At 50.8% G+C, this 15,114-nt stretch overlaps 4 protein-coding genes across 4 annotated transcripts; 2 read left to right on the top strand and 2 right to left on the bottom strand.

Moving 5' to 3' along the window:
- Positions 1-578: 578 nt before the first annotated feature.
- On the top strand, positions 579-2,720 carry J7T55_000200 (uncharacterized protein; the record flags this gene model as incomplete). The annotated part of the gene is made up of 1 exon (XM_053133815.1): positions 579-2,720. One exon carries the CDS (start codon positions 579-581, stop codon positions 2,718-2,720), a length of 2,142 nt encoding a protein of 713 aa, XP_052988398.1.
- A 3,041-nt stretch (positions 2,721-5,761) lies between these two features.
- J7T55_000199 (uncharacterized protein) lies at positions 5,762-8,083 on the top strand (the record flags this gene model as incomplete). Its single annotated transcript, XM_053133814.1, has 1 exon — positions 5,762-8,083. One exon carries the CDS (start codon positions 5,762-5,764, stop codon positions 8,081-8,083), a length of 2,322 nt encoding a protein of 773 aa, XP_052988397.1.
- A 770-nt stretch (positions 8,084-8,853) lies between these two features.
- J7T55_000198 (dj-1 family protein) lies at positions 8,854-9,737 on the bottom strand (the record flags this gene model as incomplete). The annotated part of the gene is made up of 3 exons (XM_053133812.1): positions 8,854-9,006; positions 9,063-9,577; positions 9,635-9,737. 3 exons carry the CDS (start codon positions 9,735-9,737, stop codon positions 8,854-8,856), a joined length of 771 nt encoding a protein of 256 aa, XP_052988396.1.
- A 1,652-nt stretch (positions 9,738-11,389) lies between these two features.
- Positions 11,390-14,647, bottom strand: J7T55_000197 (uncharacterized protein; the record flags this gene model as incomplete). The annotated part of the gene is made up of 4 exons (XM_053133811.1): positions 11,390-13,663; positions 13,712-13,806; positions 13,867-14,194; positions 14,258-14,647. 4 exons carry the CDS (start codon positions 14,645-14,647, stop codon positions 11,390-11,392), a joined length of 3,087 nt encoding a protein of 1,028 aa, XP_052988395.1.
- Positions 14,648-15,114: the final 467 nt, after the last annotated feature.

Below are 15,114 nucleotides of genomic sequence, written 5' to 3'. Positions count from 1 at the left end.
ACTAGTGCCCAAACGTCCTGGCGACGCAAGGCAGGCAAGCCGGCGGGGAAGACCACGGGCTTTACATCACGGCGTTTTGGTTGAACAGATAAACAACGACGTCGGCGATTGTGGTAGGCGGGCAGAGGCTTTCCCAAGTCGAGGGCCATTGAGGGGCCAGGGGGCCAAATATCCCATTAAACGTGGCTTGCAGAGCCAGAGCCACACAATGAAGAGAATGGGTGGCGCTGATTCACGATGTTGATCGATTATTTCTCACTGCATGTGCTGCTCACCTGCACTGAGACAAGCCCGCGAAGTCACCCAGGACTGGCTTCGCAACCGTCAAACCCATGGGCGTGAAGGATGCCACGCAAATCACTCGAAAGCCCTGGAAGACGAAATGCGCAGCGTTGGCATTCCCAAAGAAGTTAACAGAAGGCAGCGTCCTGCAGATAAGGACCTGAGACCCCGAACCCAATCAAATCTGTCCCTCGAGTAACACCGCAGATGCAGCTGATTGTCAGTGCTGACACGCGGGATGAAAGCAGTGTCGAGAGGGCGTTTCTCAACGTCCGAACTGTCCATCACCAACGAAGATGTCGCCGCCTTGCTCACTCTGCAACAATTTAGGAAAGCGGTCGCCGCACGACAACCGCCTAGCTTTGGATTTCACTTATGAGATGCTCTCCCGCAATGGGGAGACAGGAGCCTGCAAATCATGCGCCCTTATGCTGGAAGCAATTGAACGCTTCGTATCAAGCCCGGCACGAGCTATAAGCCGAGTCTACGTTTACGGTCTTGCCGCCAACTGCAACACATTGAGCGTGGAGATCTACTTCAAAGACGGTAGACCCAAGTTGATTCTAGAGTTATTTCATCATCTTGACGACTCTGAGGCTTCCAGCCACCCTTGGCCTGCAATAAGAGCGAAGCCTGTGACAAAAGGGCATCCGCTTGAACAATCTAGCCTTGCGTGGGTGAAAGCACTACTTCAGGACTGTGTGGAGCGTCAAGATGCTCAAAATCCACGTTGGACATTGCCGAAAAGAGTCTTAAAGCTCGACCAAGGAGCTTACCCGGATATCTCCGTCTGCCTTCAGGAGAATGATACTTCTATCAAAGGTTCCTATGCAACTTTGAGCCACTGCTGGGGGCTACACCAACCCTGCATCACGACCATAGCAAACATTTGCAAACGAAAGGACGGTATTCCTTGGACAGAAATACCACAAACCTTCAAGGACGCTATTCAGTACTGTTTGGAGCTTGGCATTCACTACCTTTGGATCGATGCTCTTTGCATCGTTCAGAACAGTGACGAAGACTGGCAGAGAGAGTCCGCAAAGATGGGAGAGATCTTTCAGCACAGTTTGTTGACTATCGCTGCAACATCGTCTCCGAACAGCACTACAGGCTGCTTTGCGGATTACCATAAGGCCGGTCAGGGCAAGAAATTTGTGTTGGAGAACGGGTCGCGAAACTTTCCGCCTGTCATGGTCCGTCCGGCGCATAGGCATTGGACATTGCCTTCGACATCCGCATCTCAGCCGTACTGGCCATTGCTTTCCAGGGGATGGGTATTCCAAGAAATCCTTCTATCACCCAGGGTCATTCACGTTGGCAAAACGGAGCTAATTTGGGAGTCTGCCACTCAGACCCAATGCGAATGCGGCGCATCCATAACCGGTCTGAAGCAGGACACCCGGCTTGATGATGGTAACACAACGATGGATCGTTTGAAATTGGTTCCAGACGATTGGAAGGAGGCCATTCCACGTTTATCTTTCCGCAGGCGATTGCAGATGCGTTGGAAGCGGCTGACACGGGCTGTCAGAGGGCGCTCAACACCGTCGACTGACAGCAGGGGTTCAGCACCGTCGCCTGCCGCATTCCCGGAACAGCTTGTCTGGGATGCATCGCCGGAATGGCAAAACATCATCGAACAGTATTCAGCCCTAAATCTAACCAAGGCGTCTGATCGCTTGCCCGCACTGTCTGGCCTAGCGCAGCGAAGTGCCTCAGTTCTGGATGACTCGGACGGCTCCTCAGGCCCGATGTACCTTGCCGGGCTTTGGAAAAAGACCCTCGAGCGCGACCTTTTATGGCGGGTCGACAGGCTGAGTCCTTCCTCGAATGCACTGTCAACCTATAGAGCACCCTCCTGGTCATGGGCGTCTGTTTGCACCAATGTACAGTACTGGGGGGTCACAGACTTGGTAAGGCTTGTCTTTCCACCAGATTATCGCTCCTCCAGTCTCGTTGGAAGCCGAGATGTAGATAAACGCGGCGAAAACTTGGAGATTATCAGATGCAACGTAAAGGTTGCGGGTCAAAATCCGTTCGGGGAGGTGGAGGGTGGCAAATTGGTTCTCAGCGGTCATTTGGCCGAGGCGAAGGTGCTATTCGTCTCCCGTCGCGTTGGGGATGGTCAAGAGTTTCATTACGAGCATGACCCTTTACGCTACGAAGTTCAAATCAGCCATCCAAAGGTGGGCTCGGTGCAGCTGCCTTTTTATGCCGACTACATCCTGAGCGTTGAAGGCACAGGACATGTCGATGACGGGGGAGTTGTCTTTCTTCTGCAGGTTTTCGTCAACCTGTGCTTTGTTTTGAGGCCCACAGGCCGGGTGAAGGAATTCCACAGGATCGGGCTCTTCAGAGCTCCACCTGCATACTTTCACCTGTACGGCGTCAGTTTGATTCCTCATAACCCACCAGAGCAGATCACGATTATTTAACTTGACATGCTTTGAATTCAATATGGAGCTTTCCTAGCCCAAGTGATACACTAACTTTAATGGTGAATCTGGCGTGTTATGATCTATTGCTATGCCGACATGTCCTGTCAGAGGACGCTGCTTTCCGATTTTCTCTGAGCGCGAAGAAGTCCCAGATCCGCCAATATGTACCAGCGATGACCTTCTCGTCATAATAAATAGTCTGCAAGGCTAGGACGATGTAAATTGGACCTACTTCTGTTAGGCAGAGCACAGTCATTAGACGAGGTGGGATGATGGTACGTTATTTAAGCTGAAAGACTAGAATGTATCTTCCAAGAGTCATATACACCGTGGCGGCGAGGAGTGGTGCGCACCTCAAAATCAGGATGTTCTGCATGATGAATGGGCCCGCAGTGTTGAGTGTCTCGTGTGCTTGTACACGCCCGTAATATCCAAAGCCTTCGCCTAAGAATCAGTAGGGTTAGACAGGTGGAAATTTAATAGGGAGCATCGCAACGAACCGACAGCACCAAGCGTGAGAGGCAGAAAATGCCAGGCCCTCAACCATATCAACAGGCCGAGATGAACAAGGGCGGCGAACAAGAACAACACAACGAATATCCATGCAGCAGCTTCATTCGGTCGGTACTCGAAGAAAACGATCTGTGTTCCGTTGACAACAGGGCCAAAGGGAGGCTCCGTGTTGTTGAAAAGAACTGACGTCGCAAAACGTTTTTAAAGATAGTAGGCAGAAAAATGTGCGGTTGCGTGCTGTGCGGTTGGTTTGAAGAATATTGGACCATGTCACTTGCGAAGCACGCAGGAAACAGAAGCTTTTGTCATGACAAAGTTGACTGAAGTCGCCGAATGGTATAGTCGAAAAGCGCGTATTCGGACCTAAACGAGTCGAATGAGACGATCGTATTTCCCCCTTGCGTCAACATCTCGATTAATTCCAATCAGTCAACGACTTGCTTGGAAATCCCCGGCTTGAAGTACGCGTATTGATCTCGTATCGGCAAAACAATGCGTCCTGTTAATCTGGACCAGTCCGTCGGGTTCAGACTCTTGCGCGGTAACGCCCCACATAGCAGTACAGCTCAGTCGGATAGAGTCAGATTTAAAATGTCACCAAAGATTCCGTGGTGCAAGCACATGAGATGGGATTTCAGATCAGTTCGTGGACAATGATGGTTCCATGAGATGTGACCTCCTATGGACCTGATAGCTTCTAAGTTGGGATCGTTTAGCAATTGTTCATGATTGACTTGTTGGTCTCCATTGCGACTGGGATCTTATCGGGGAAACTCAGAAAAAATAAAGGGTCTTCGAGTATCAATGAAGTCTGAGGGCTTTCGTGCGTCCAAATGATGGCGAATCTAAGGCCCCTCTCAAACCATCGTTCCCAATGGCCCATTAAGGCCAATTAATTGTCATTAAGATCCTTGGAAAGAGGTACTGTTTGCCATTGCAAAGCCATTCATTAGTGTACGCCAGCAGCAACATAATTCTCAGCATCCCTTTCCTCCGGAAGGATCGCTTTCAGAGCACATCCAGTGTTTAGCATCACTTCCCACGGCTGTGATGAAATCATACTCCGGACCAAAAACTTGGATTTTCGACAATGTGTGAGGAATACGATGAACTAAGAGATAGAAAAACAAATTAAAGCACAAACTTCCGAATCATAAGCATGATCGTGATGAAAGTGGCTATGGGTGCTAGACACTGGCACGGTCAGAATATTTGATGTTGCCTAAGCATTTAGTCAACCACGTGAATCTGGCGGTGGATGGGCTACTAGACCTCGCGTGAGGCGCAGCCCGCCGCAGCACTGACCCCACCGATTCAGGGGTTGACTCGCCGCCTACTCGCAGGAGAAGAGCCGCCGTGTTGCACAACAGCAACTGTCAAAACTTTATTTCCACGCTCCTCAGCGTCTTGTGTCACAACCTCATTCATCAACAAAATACATGCGTTTCTCTTCTGATGTAAGCAAGACGTTGAGAGGCCCTGGCCGTATGACCAAATGTTTCGGTGGCTGTTGCAGGCCCAATGGCCGGCCTCGAAGGAGAGCTTGAGCGCCCGACGCTAGATCCTACGGGCACACTTTGGAGGACTCCGACTTTTACACTTCAAGAAGTAGCAGCGATTCATGAACTCTTTGGAGAGGATTACACTGCATATCTATGCTGCTGATTCTGCCTGTCCCGTTGGAGAAATCTTAGTCGATTGCTGACCAGTCCAGTGATTGTGGGCACCTGAGCGGCTTGGCCTGCAAGGCAGACTGCTGGGAAACGTGAGAAAGCGGAGGATGCTGTCCTGGTGTCGAAGAATGGCCCACTTCCATCCAACGACCGGCTCAAAGGCCACAGCACGTTGTGGCCTGGCCAACAGAACCAAACACTTGAAAAGTTGATTTATTAAATTCTTCTAGGCAGTCGAAAATCAGCAAATGTCAGAGTGCTGCATCCTTCCTTTGTCGAGAATGCCACCGCCTCCGGCGTCGAGTCACTGACCAGGCAGTTCACCTTTATGCACGTGTGCAGCGCGAGGGCAAAGCCTCTTTATTAGTTGATTTTGGAAAGCGTCCCGCTAGACAAGTAGTGAGGATGGAAGACCCACTGGCCTCAGGGCCCCCCTCCTTTCTCCCCGGAGCCCGAGCAAATCCAGCACTATCTCGGCCCGGTCACTGCTTGGCCGTTGTCTCTGACAAAGGATGATGCTGGTCTCTTGAGGGGCTGTGACTGAATGGAAAACGGCCGCCTAGTCACATCCATCTTATTCGGGTCAATATATACAACGTAGCACAGAAATCATAACTGCTTCCTTTTGCTTCTCCTTTTCGACGTGCCTGCAAAAATAAGCTGAGTTTGTAAACTCTGATCGACGTAAAGGACTTTACTGCTTTTTAATAACATTGATCACTATGGTAGGGACCAGATCATGCGAAGAAAAAAAATGAACTCTTGCTAACAAGATGGCAGGTCGTTTTACCCATCAGGGGCATCAATCAGGATGAAAACGATGCACCTCCTCCTTATACCCAGGTTGTCGAGATGCAGGATGACGACGCAGCTTCAGCAAGCGACGTTACCGTAAAAGTCCAACCGTTGTCCGACAAGGACGGAGTCATTATTACAGTCCAACCTCCGAGATTACCACAAAACGAGAAGTTCTCGCATGCGCCCTGTGATATTGCCCTGGTAATCGATGTCTCGGGTAGCATGGGCACTGACGCGCCAGCCCCTGGCGAGCAAGAGAGGACAGGCCTCTCAGTACTGGACCTGGTCAAGCACGCCTGCCGCACTATCATGTCAACGATGACCAAGGATGATCGACTAGCTATCGTGACTTTTTCCAACGGGTCCAATGTTCTGCAACCCCTGACCGAAATGACGGATGCCAACAAAGAAGCCGCCAAAGCAAAGATTGAGGCAATGGAAGTTGAAAGCTGCACAAATCTGTGGCACGGCTTGCGGGACGGCATCAAGCTCTTCAAAGATGAAGCAAACACAGGGCGCGTGCCCGCTGTCATGGTTTTGACGGACGGTGTGCCTAACCACATGTGTCCTCCACAAGGATATGTCCCGGCCCTGAAGGCGATGGGTGGAATCGTGCCGTCAGTTCACACCTTTGGGTTTGGCTATATGCTCAGATCAGGGCTACTGAAGTCCATTGCAGAATTTGGCGGAGGTAATTATGCCTTCATTCCTGATGCAGGAATGATAGGCACCGTATTTGTCCACGCCGTCGCCAACCTCCAGTCCACTTACGCAAACAATGCCGCGCTCCGATTGACATATCCAGATATCGTCACTATAGAGCAGACGACCGGCGCTGCTGTTGGTCAAGAGAAACCAACTCAGGCTCGTGGCGGCAATTTTGAGCTCAGCATACCATTAGGCAACCTCCAATATGGCCAGTCTCGGAATATTTACTTGAGATGGAAGAGTAGCTCGGCAGACAGCGATGTGGAACCGTCCTACCTCAATGTTGCCCTTCAATACAACAAGATGACTGAGGCGCAGTATGTCTGCCATTCCAGCCGAGATCTGATGGATCTATCCTTCACAACGATATCGGACGCTGAAATAGCTTATCACGTCTCTCGATCCCGCATATGCGCCTTTCTTTCCGAGCTCTTCCCCATCGACCATCTTGGCGAACACCGTCTGGCCCCAAGACTCCAATGCGTCGCCGGTCTCACGGAAAAGCAACAAAAGCTCCGCGATCTCATCGCCTCGATCCCGGCAGCACACTTCCCTAACGACTCGAGATGTACATCGCTCATGGAAGACTTGGATGGACCCCAACCCCTGGGTCAAGTTTCCCTTGCACTCTCGCGAGACGACTACCTCAGGCGCTGGGGCCAGCACTATCTGCCCAGTCTGCACGGCGCACACGTCAGGCAGATCTGCAACAGCTTCAAGGATCCGGGCCCGCTTCAGTACGGCTCCGACTCCCCGCTGTTCATGAAATGCCGCGACGCGCTGAGCAATGCCTTCGACGACCTCCCCGCCCCAAAACCGAGCAACATTCCCTCAGAGGCAGTCAACTTCCAAGGCCACGCCCGCTATAACAGTGCCAGGGCTCCCAGGGGCTTTTTCAGGGGCAGAGCATCGTATTCCCCAACGCGCGGAGCTCACGGCTCGTTGGCCATCTCGATGAGATCGTACAACTCCTCCAGCGCGCCGTGCTTCGCTGGGCGGACGCCGGTGCGCCTCGCCAGCGGCAAGCATGTCCGCATCTCGTCGCTGCGGAAGGGGACCAGAGTAGCCACGCCCCTGGGACCTAGGAAGGTTGCCGCCGTGCTCGTGACGCCTGTGCGCAGGCAGGTCATGGTTCGGCTGGAAGGCGTGCTCGTCACGCCGTGGCACCCCGTCGCCCTGCCCACCGCTGACCCTGTGACTGGCGAGGACGCAGGACATGGCTGGGTGTTCCCCGCCCAGGTTCAACCCCAGGAGCTGGTAAGGTACACCGGCGCAATCTACAGTGTATTGCTACAGCGGGATGGAGATGTGGATGCGCATGCTATTGCGCTCGGTGGTGGGCCGGGTAAGGTCGTGCCGTTCTGGGGTGTCACACTGGGCCATGGGATGGTTCAGACAAGGGGAGTCAATGATGTGAGGGCCCACCGATTCTTTAGGAGTCGTGACAAGGTTTTGAGGAGCCTGGCGGCAATACGAATGAGGAGGGATGGATTGGTCATTGGCGGTGGAGTGAAGAGAAGCAAGAACACTGGTCTTGTGACGGGATTTAAAGCGTATCAGCAGCGGCACCAAGGTGCTTCCAGGCCCTCATTGCAGGCTCGTGCGGGTGGTGCGAGACGTCGCGCGGTGATGCTTGGTTCGAAGGTGTGCAAGGCTGCGGCGCAGTAAACAGAAGTCGCCAGTAAATTTTGTAGGCAAGCATAGCATCGATTAACAATTTGTTTTCAAAATGATGCCATGAGGTTCAGGTCAAAATACACTGAAACATATAATAGCACTCATTGCAGGCGTGCTGGAGCCAACTCTGAGAGGAGGCTGCTGGTCTCCAGGTCTGAAATTGATCGCGTCCATATGTACCTGAGATTCATGGAGCTGCCATGATAGACGTATAGCTTTGAACACAGACACATCGTGTCCATTTCCTCGCTACGATTTTCTCATCCGCTTTTGCACCCCAATCATCTCACCCTGCGATACGGTGCCTGAGGATCGTGTTCGGGGCCTTTCCATTAAATAGCTGCCTGCTCTCGGCGCTCATGGGAGGTGTCTCCTCGTCCCTTGGTGGGATCTTAAGTAAGAAAATCCACATTCTTGAATCCATTTGAAGTTCTTTATGCTAAACTGATACCGGAAAGACTCTGAGTATGAACTGAATGGTTCATGCTTATATATATTTGTTTTTCATAATTACATGTCCCTTGCCATGCGCTAGTAGCATACTACCTAAGGACATGCACTCAGATCTGGAAGCATGCATAAATCATGCTTTCCCCCAAGTCCTGTATGATGTGGATGCTCCTTACTCCCATTTCTATCACATCGAAGGACCTGGTCAAGCTGATGACCATGAAAGAGGCTTTCATCAATCGCGAGACGAGATGATGAGACTTACTGCAACGATTTACTAGATATGTGCGACTACCACCATACCTCGTCTATTACGCGTTGGTCAAGTTGAGCGCAGCTCCAAACGGATCATCGCTCGAATTTGTGTTCGGGGTATACTCCATAATAGTCGCAATGCGATGCGACTGCTCGTACCCAAACAACTCCGTGAGAAATGCAAAGGTCAAGTCCAACCCAGCCGTAACCTGAACCGTCATTGTCAGCTTCAGCAATCATTTTAGAGCGTTTCATAAGTACTAACCCCGGATGAAGTCCAAATATTACCATCTACGACCCACCGAGCCTGTCGAATCCAGTTCACGTTCGGTCCCCACGCCGTGATTGTAGACCAGGCCGACTTGTTCGTTGTCGCCCGCCTGCCATCCAGCACGCCCGACTTGGCAGCCAGGCCGGCACCGGTACAGATAGTGATGAGGTACTCGAGACTCTCGTACCGGTCGGCGATGAAGTCCGTAATGTTTTGCAGATTAGGTGCTCGAACACCAGGACCGCCAGGCACTAGAAGAACATCCAGCTTTGGCGCTGTGGTGAACGTGTGGGTCGGAAGAATAACTGGCCAGAAGCTCGAGTTGTATGTGTTCATGGCAGTGGAGGAGGGTTGAGATGTGACTGGGTCCATGGTTTCCGCGATGAGAAAGAGATTCATCTGGCGTTGGAAGGCTAAGAGCTGCAGCGCGTCCAGAGGCCCAAAGATATCTAGGCCGTCGAAAGCTCGAAAGAGTACGACGCCCCAGTTTTTGAATTGCGGCGTGGCCTCTACATGGCTGCCTTAGTCGTGTTTTCTCTCAGTGCTGAAAGTTCTCTTTGACATACCATTTCGTTTCTCTATGTGCTCCAGAGATGGGCTGGACATGGCCATGTCGGCCAGAGCTACCAAGCTCGTGAAGCCGGGCACAACTGAGTTTCGAATACGCATTTTGAAAAAAAGATGGGACGGTGAGGTATCACCCTAGTAGGCAGCAAAGGTCTAGAGATGAAGCTATCCAGCTTTGGACGTTTACTGCGGCATAAGTGCTCTGGAAAGAAGTAGCTACCCAAGCCTTCTCCTGTATCTCCAGTGCAGTAATGGTGTTTAAATAACCTGCCTGCTTTGTAAATCAGAACATGCCTTCCGCAACGCAGGCTTCCAAATTGCAGGGAGCATTGGAAGGAAAATAACGAGTACCTGCCAACCTCCTCCTTCTGAATCCTTCGAGCACTAACACTGCCGACGATTGGATGCTTGCGGGCTTGGCTAGATGAACTGCCTCCACCCCCAAGGGCTTCGGGCACGCTCACTGTGAGCAAGTTTCCTGCGAGGATGACATCCCGGCGAGCAATATCATCGAAATCCACATTTGTCTCGGAACGGGGCTTTCCGTTTGCTCCGATGCCCGTCTTTCCTTTTCGACCCAGCGCATGCCCCCGGCCCCAGTACAGTGCATGATAGCTGCAATGTGCAAACGACTTCAAAATAATATCATACCTGGAAACCCTTGGCTTGCGTGACGATGTTCGCGGTTATGGATCCAAAATCTTCAACCATCCATTGTGATCAGATAGGCTTTGTAGATCAAGGTGTATTTCATGTCCTTGAGGAGAATCGGTCGCACCACTCGTGCTTTGGTTCCCGAATCCATGTATTGGACCTCTTCTGGGCGAAAATTCGAGCATATTGAATAGCTCATCTTCGGTTGCCGACCACTTCGAATTTGACGCTGCGGAGATGAGTTGACTTCTGGCAGGTTATGATAATATAGGAGGGAGATCCTTGCTGTGACGAAAATTGGTGTCAATGGCTATACTGTTTCGATATCTTCAGATTTTACGATTCTTCCCGCTGGACTTGCTTGCATAGAGGAAGGGCTGGTGCTTGTAGCAGTAGTTCTTAGAGTCGTTGCGTTGAGAAGTGACACAAGTGCTTGTGCGGAGGTGCTTACTTCTGGACAACCTTAGAATTAGATCAAATTGGGTCAAGTGCTTCTAAGGGCATTTATGGCTGACTTCTGCCTGTGTAACGTGAAATAAACCGCGAAAGCGTGAAGGATTCGGTCTCTCCAAATTGCACAGCCACCACATTGGACCAGAAGCCCCGCCCTCTTCAGCCTAGAGTGCGGCCTAGATACTGTGAGCAGAGCTCTGGGGCTCAATGTAGACCCGCAAGGCACACACGAAAACACCTCTTTGCTTCATCAGGTTGAGACCGTCGGAGTATTTGATTTTACTGTCATTCCTGTTCATTCAGCTAACTAGTGTATCTTCGCTTCCACTGAAGTCTCTGTCAATTGAACTCTGGGACTCATCTCGGCATGTGAGACATCAGGCAAAATCATTGGCTGCTAGGAAAGCTTAAGGCTAACGTCTGATCCCATAGACCAAACCATCCGACAGAGCTCCGTTTAAAAAGCAAATGAATTCATTGTGGCTGCACTATCACTCCTGGAAAAGAAAATTTGCAGACATTGCCACTTCTGCTCAGACACTATCGTCTTCAGAACAATCTACGATTCAGTCTACGTCGTACCATCTCCAGCATCATGTAGACTCGGGGACCTTTGTGACGCTACCCTCAGCTATCTGCAATAGACCTTATACGAGCAAACCCTTGTTCTCTGAGCATTGATCTTGCCCATACCCCTCACTCAGCCCCATACTCGCGTCAAGCAGCATCCTTATGATCTTTTCATGGCCAAAGTGCTCAGCTCCCTGGAGGGCGCTACCCCTACCCAATCCTTGGGTTGCATCAACGTCGGCCCCATTGTCTAGAAGCATCCTGACAATCTCATCGTGGCCCATGCGCGACGCCTCTGACAGGGCATTAGAGTATGCGTCGCCACCGTTCACATTAGCGTTGTGCTGGATGAGCATCCGCACAATGCTGAGGTGGCCCCGAGATGAAGCTATTTTTAAAGGTATGTTCCCATCATCGTTGACAGTAGCGTCCGCACTGGCTCCGTTCTCGAGAAGTAGTCGTACGACATCCTCGTGGCCCTGTTCAGCGGCTACGAACAACGGTGTGTACTTTGGACCACAGTAACCAGTCAATGGATCAATTCCACCCTCGAGCAGCTCTTTCCTCTCCATCATGTCTTGTAGCGGCCTCATGAACCGATTGAATGATGCGACGTGCAATAGGGTGACTCCTTGTTCGAGATATCTTGGGAACTGACTAATCCCCACTTTTATGAGTCCTTCCAATCGTAGTGAATCGAAAGTATCTCTGTAACGTGTCACAATGACTTCTGATGGCCAGTCGAAATAGCTCAGTAAATCGTTTGGGGTGTTCGGTTTCTCACTCTCCCGTACGTGCGCTTCCCAATTTGTTACAGCATAATGCAATAGAGGAAACTCGGACATCAATTCAGATCCGCGAAACATTGTTTCCATGACCTCCTTCGTCGAAACGTATCGGATACATGTTCTCGAGAGAAGATAATGCGCGATGGTAACCAGATCCTCCCCGTTCGTTTCGGGTGTGGCGGGTTTCAGGCTCTTCTTGAGATCGGCAAGGCCCTCCTCTATGAAAAAGTCCTTGACTGACTGGTGTATGAATTGCACAGCGCCGGTTGATGTCACGGCCTCGGCAAGACCACAGCTGAGCATCGTGAGCTTTTTCTCCATCATATCACAGTCAGTGGCGAAATGCTTCGTCTTTTCGTAATGGCGCAGCGAATTTGGGCTGTAGGAGAGGTCAGGTTCGATGACCATAGCCCATCTCAATTCGTTCAGCGTTAGAGGTCGTTTTGCGAAGCAAATCCATTGGATCAACTTGAACGAACTTGACTTGTCGGCCACTTTTTCCATGAGGCTTTTGTACAATTCGTTCAGCTCTGGAGCCTTGTTGACTTGGTCTTTGATCATTTCCCAATTGTATCCATCAGATTCAAGATTGAGCACCTTCTTAACAACAAGACGCGCCCACATGAAAACGCCCGAGGCGCGATTCACAATATCTGTCTGTATTGCGTCCAGATCCTTAGATGGTGGCAGCGTTGACAATCGGAGCCGAACATATTCCAGGATGTCGGTCTTATTCTCGTTCTCGAGACAGATTTCAGTCCTTTTCTGGGGCAAGGCCAGGCGGGGATGGTGCCGACAAATGAAGCAAATGCGAAGCTGTGACCGAGAGGGACACTCTTTAATCCACAGCTTAAAGCTCTCAATAAGCTCGTTTGCATTGTCTTTTCCATATTCGTCCATAGCATCGATGAACAGACAGACTGGGCGATCCTCAAGAGCCTTCAGAAGCGATAATCGAAAGTAGTTCCGCAGCTCCTTTTCGTGCCAGTTCCACTTTACACCTGGGTTTCCCATGTTGTTTGTCCGCTTCTCGAACTGTGCAAGAAGATCGTCCGGCATTGCACGAGGGACGTGGCGAAGAGTCTGGTGAAGAAGAGATAGGTAAAGACCAAGTGTGTTTTTCTGGAGCTCCTCACCCCGATCATGGAAGAAGAAGGAGAGTATCAGAGCACCGCGCTCGGCGAGTGCCACAGCAGTGTTCCCGCTTTCATGCGTGGTTTTGTTCTGAAGAAGGAGAGACCTGTCTCGGATGTTGGAAGACATAACAGCATCCCTGACGGCATATCGTAGCAGGGTCGACTTTCCAGAGCCAGGCTTCCCTTTAATACAAAGCATACCACAATCGATATTGGTCCAGTCTCTGTATGCTTCATGTCCAAGTAGCCACTTGCAGGTCCCTTCGGCAGCGTGATCGATATCGTTGTATCGGTCTTCCATTCCAAGGAAGGAAAGCGATTTCAAGCATTCTCCTGGCCATTCTGGGACATGGGGGAGGCGGTCTTTAAGAAGTCCTAGGATTCGAGAAAAGTTATCGTCATTACGCTTTTGCGCAATGACAAGGAGCTGGCAGGAATTTAGTATCTGCCGTAAGTAAGCTCGTATTGCACTTACCCAGTGGCTAATCTCGGCATCTGCAGCATCGATAGCTTTTTTCGTCGAGTTGATAGATCGTTCCTGAAGCTTCAATGCCGCACTTGCAATGTGACCTGAAGGACATGGGTCAGTAATTTCACAACAAAGATTCCTGGGCGTTTTTAAGAACAAACCTAATCTGGGCTGATGAAGATAATTGTCCAGAGCTATCATATAGAGCAAGACAGCCTTATACACATTAATCAACTGTTCGTCAAAACCCTTTCCAGTCTCAAGCCCTCTAATAACCAGCTCATACTCCCTGTACTTCGCCATGGATCGCGTGATCACCTCCGAGCTGGAGAGGACGAATTCGCGGGCCTCCTTCACATTAGCAGCGACCTGAAGACCAAAAGAGACAACAGACCAGCCTAGGGCAGCATAGCCTGACTTATCAAATTTCACTGCAGCGTCGCCAATAGCTTTGAAAGCTAATGCGCCTTGAATGATCTTATCGGCAACCTAGGAGCGGTCAACTTCGAAAAGCTTGCCTCTGTTTGGGCTCTGTGGATAGAGTAGACTTACAGATCTCGTACTTGACTCTTTGTCTTCGTTCTTGAGCTTCCCTGCCATTTCAAGAGTGAATGCTACACTATGCGCAGGTCGTTTCTGGCTGCTCTTCAGGAGCTTTTTGGCTTTTTTCGCATCTTCTTGGTCAAGTCTGGCCACTGCTTGTTCCCAGAGGCAAATTAGTGAGGAGTTTTGCTTAACCTGCTCGGTTTGCCCTGATGAAGAGCTGGCACCGGGTTCTGCCTGGGCTGACAGGTTCGATTGGGCAGTGGCACTCTCAGGGAGAGCCAGGTCGCCTGCTGATGAGCTGCTAGAGGGGATCTCTTCATGGCCCTCTGTATCTCTGCCGACGAGGTGCTTGATTCTTTCTTTCAGGCCTCCTTTTGATTTTCGATCTTCCCTCATTGTGTCAGCTGTGCTCATTCAGAATCGGCGGACTACAAAGAAGCACAGAGTCGCTGCTGTTGCGCGTAATGAATGGGGATAACACGAAGATGACTGGTGTTTTAAAGAACAATCAAACAAGCAATGAAATGGAGGGAAAGAAAGAGCCTGTCGGAGCCAAGTGGGCACATTACATTAACGAGGGGTAGATGTGGGAAAAGCAAGGTGCCTAGAACACCAAGCCAGATAGCCAATTATGGGGCAGGAGTCACATCGTACAAACTGCATGTTCTACCTCAGCTATCGAGACAACCACTCGAATCTCAAAACCGAGCAAGATTTTCGTACACAGCCGTGTCGTACAGCACCTGCACGGACAGCTCACCACCTGGAAGGACAGAAACACCAGCGCCAAGTCAGCAATTGGCGCCAACCATTACAGGCTTGTCCGACTCTGGACTGCTTTTACCGTTTCTCATTCAAAGATC

The sequence above is a fragment of the Diaporthe amygdali genome (genome assembly GCF_026229845.1).
Source record: "Diaporthe amygdali strain CAA958 chromosome Unknown NODE_39_length_394161_cov_64_078529, whole genome shotgun sequence".
NCBI lineage: Eukaryota > Fungi > Ascomycota > Sordariomycetes > Diaporthales > Diaporthaceae > Diaporthe > Diaporthe amygdali.
Note: the sequence above shows the minus strand (reverse complement) of the source record. Positions and strands in the feature narration are given on the sequence as shown.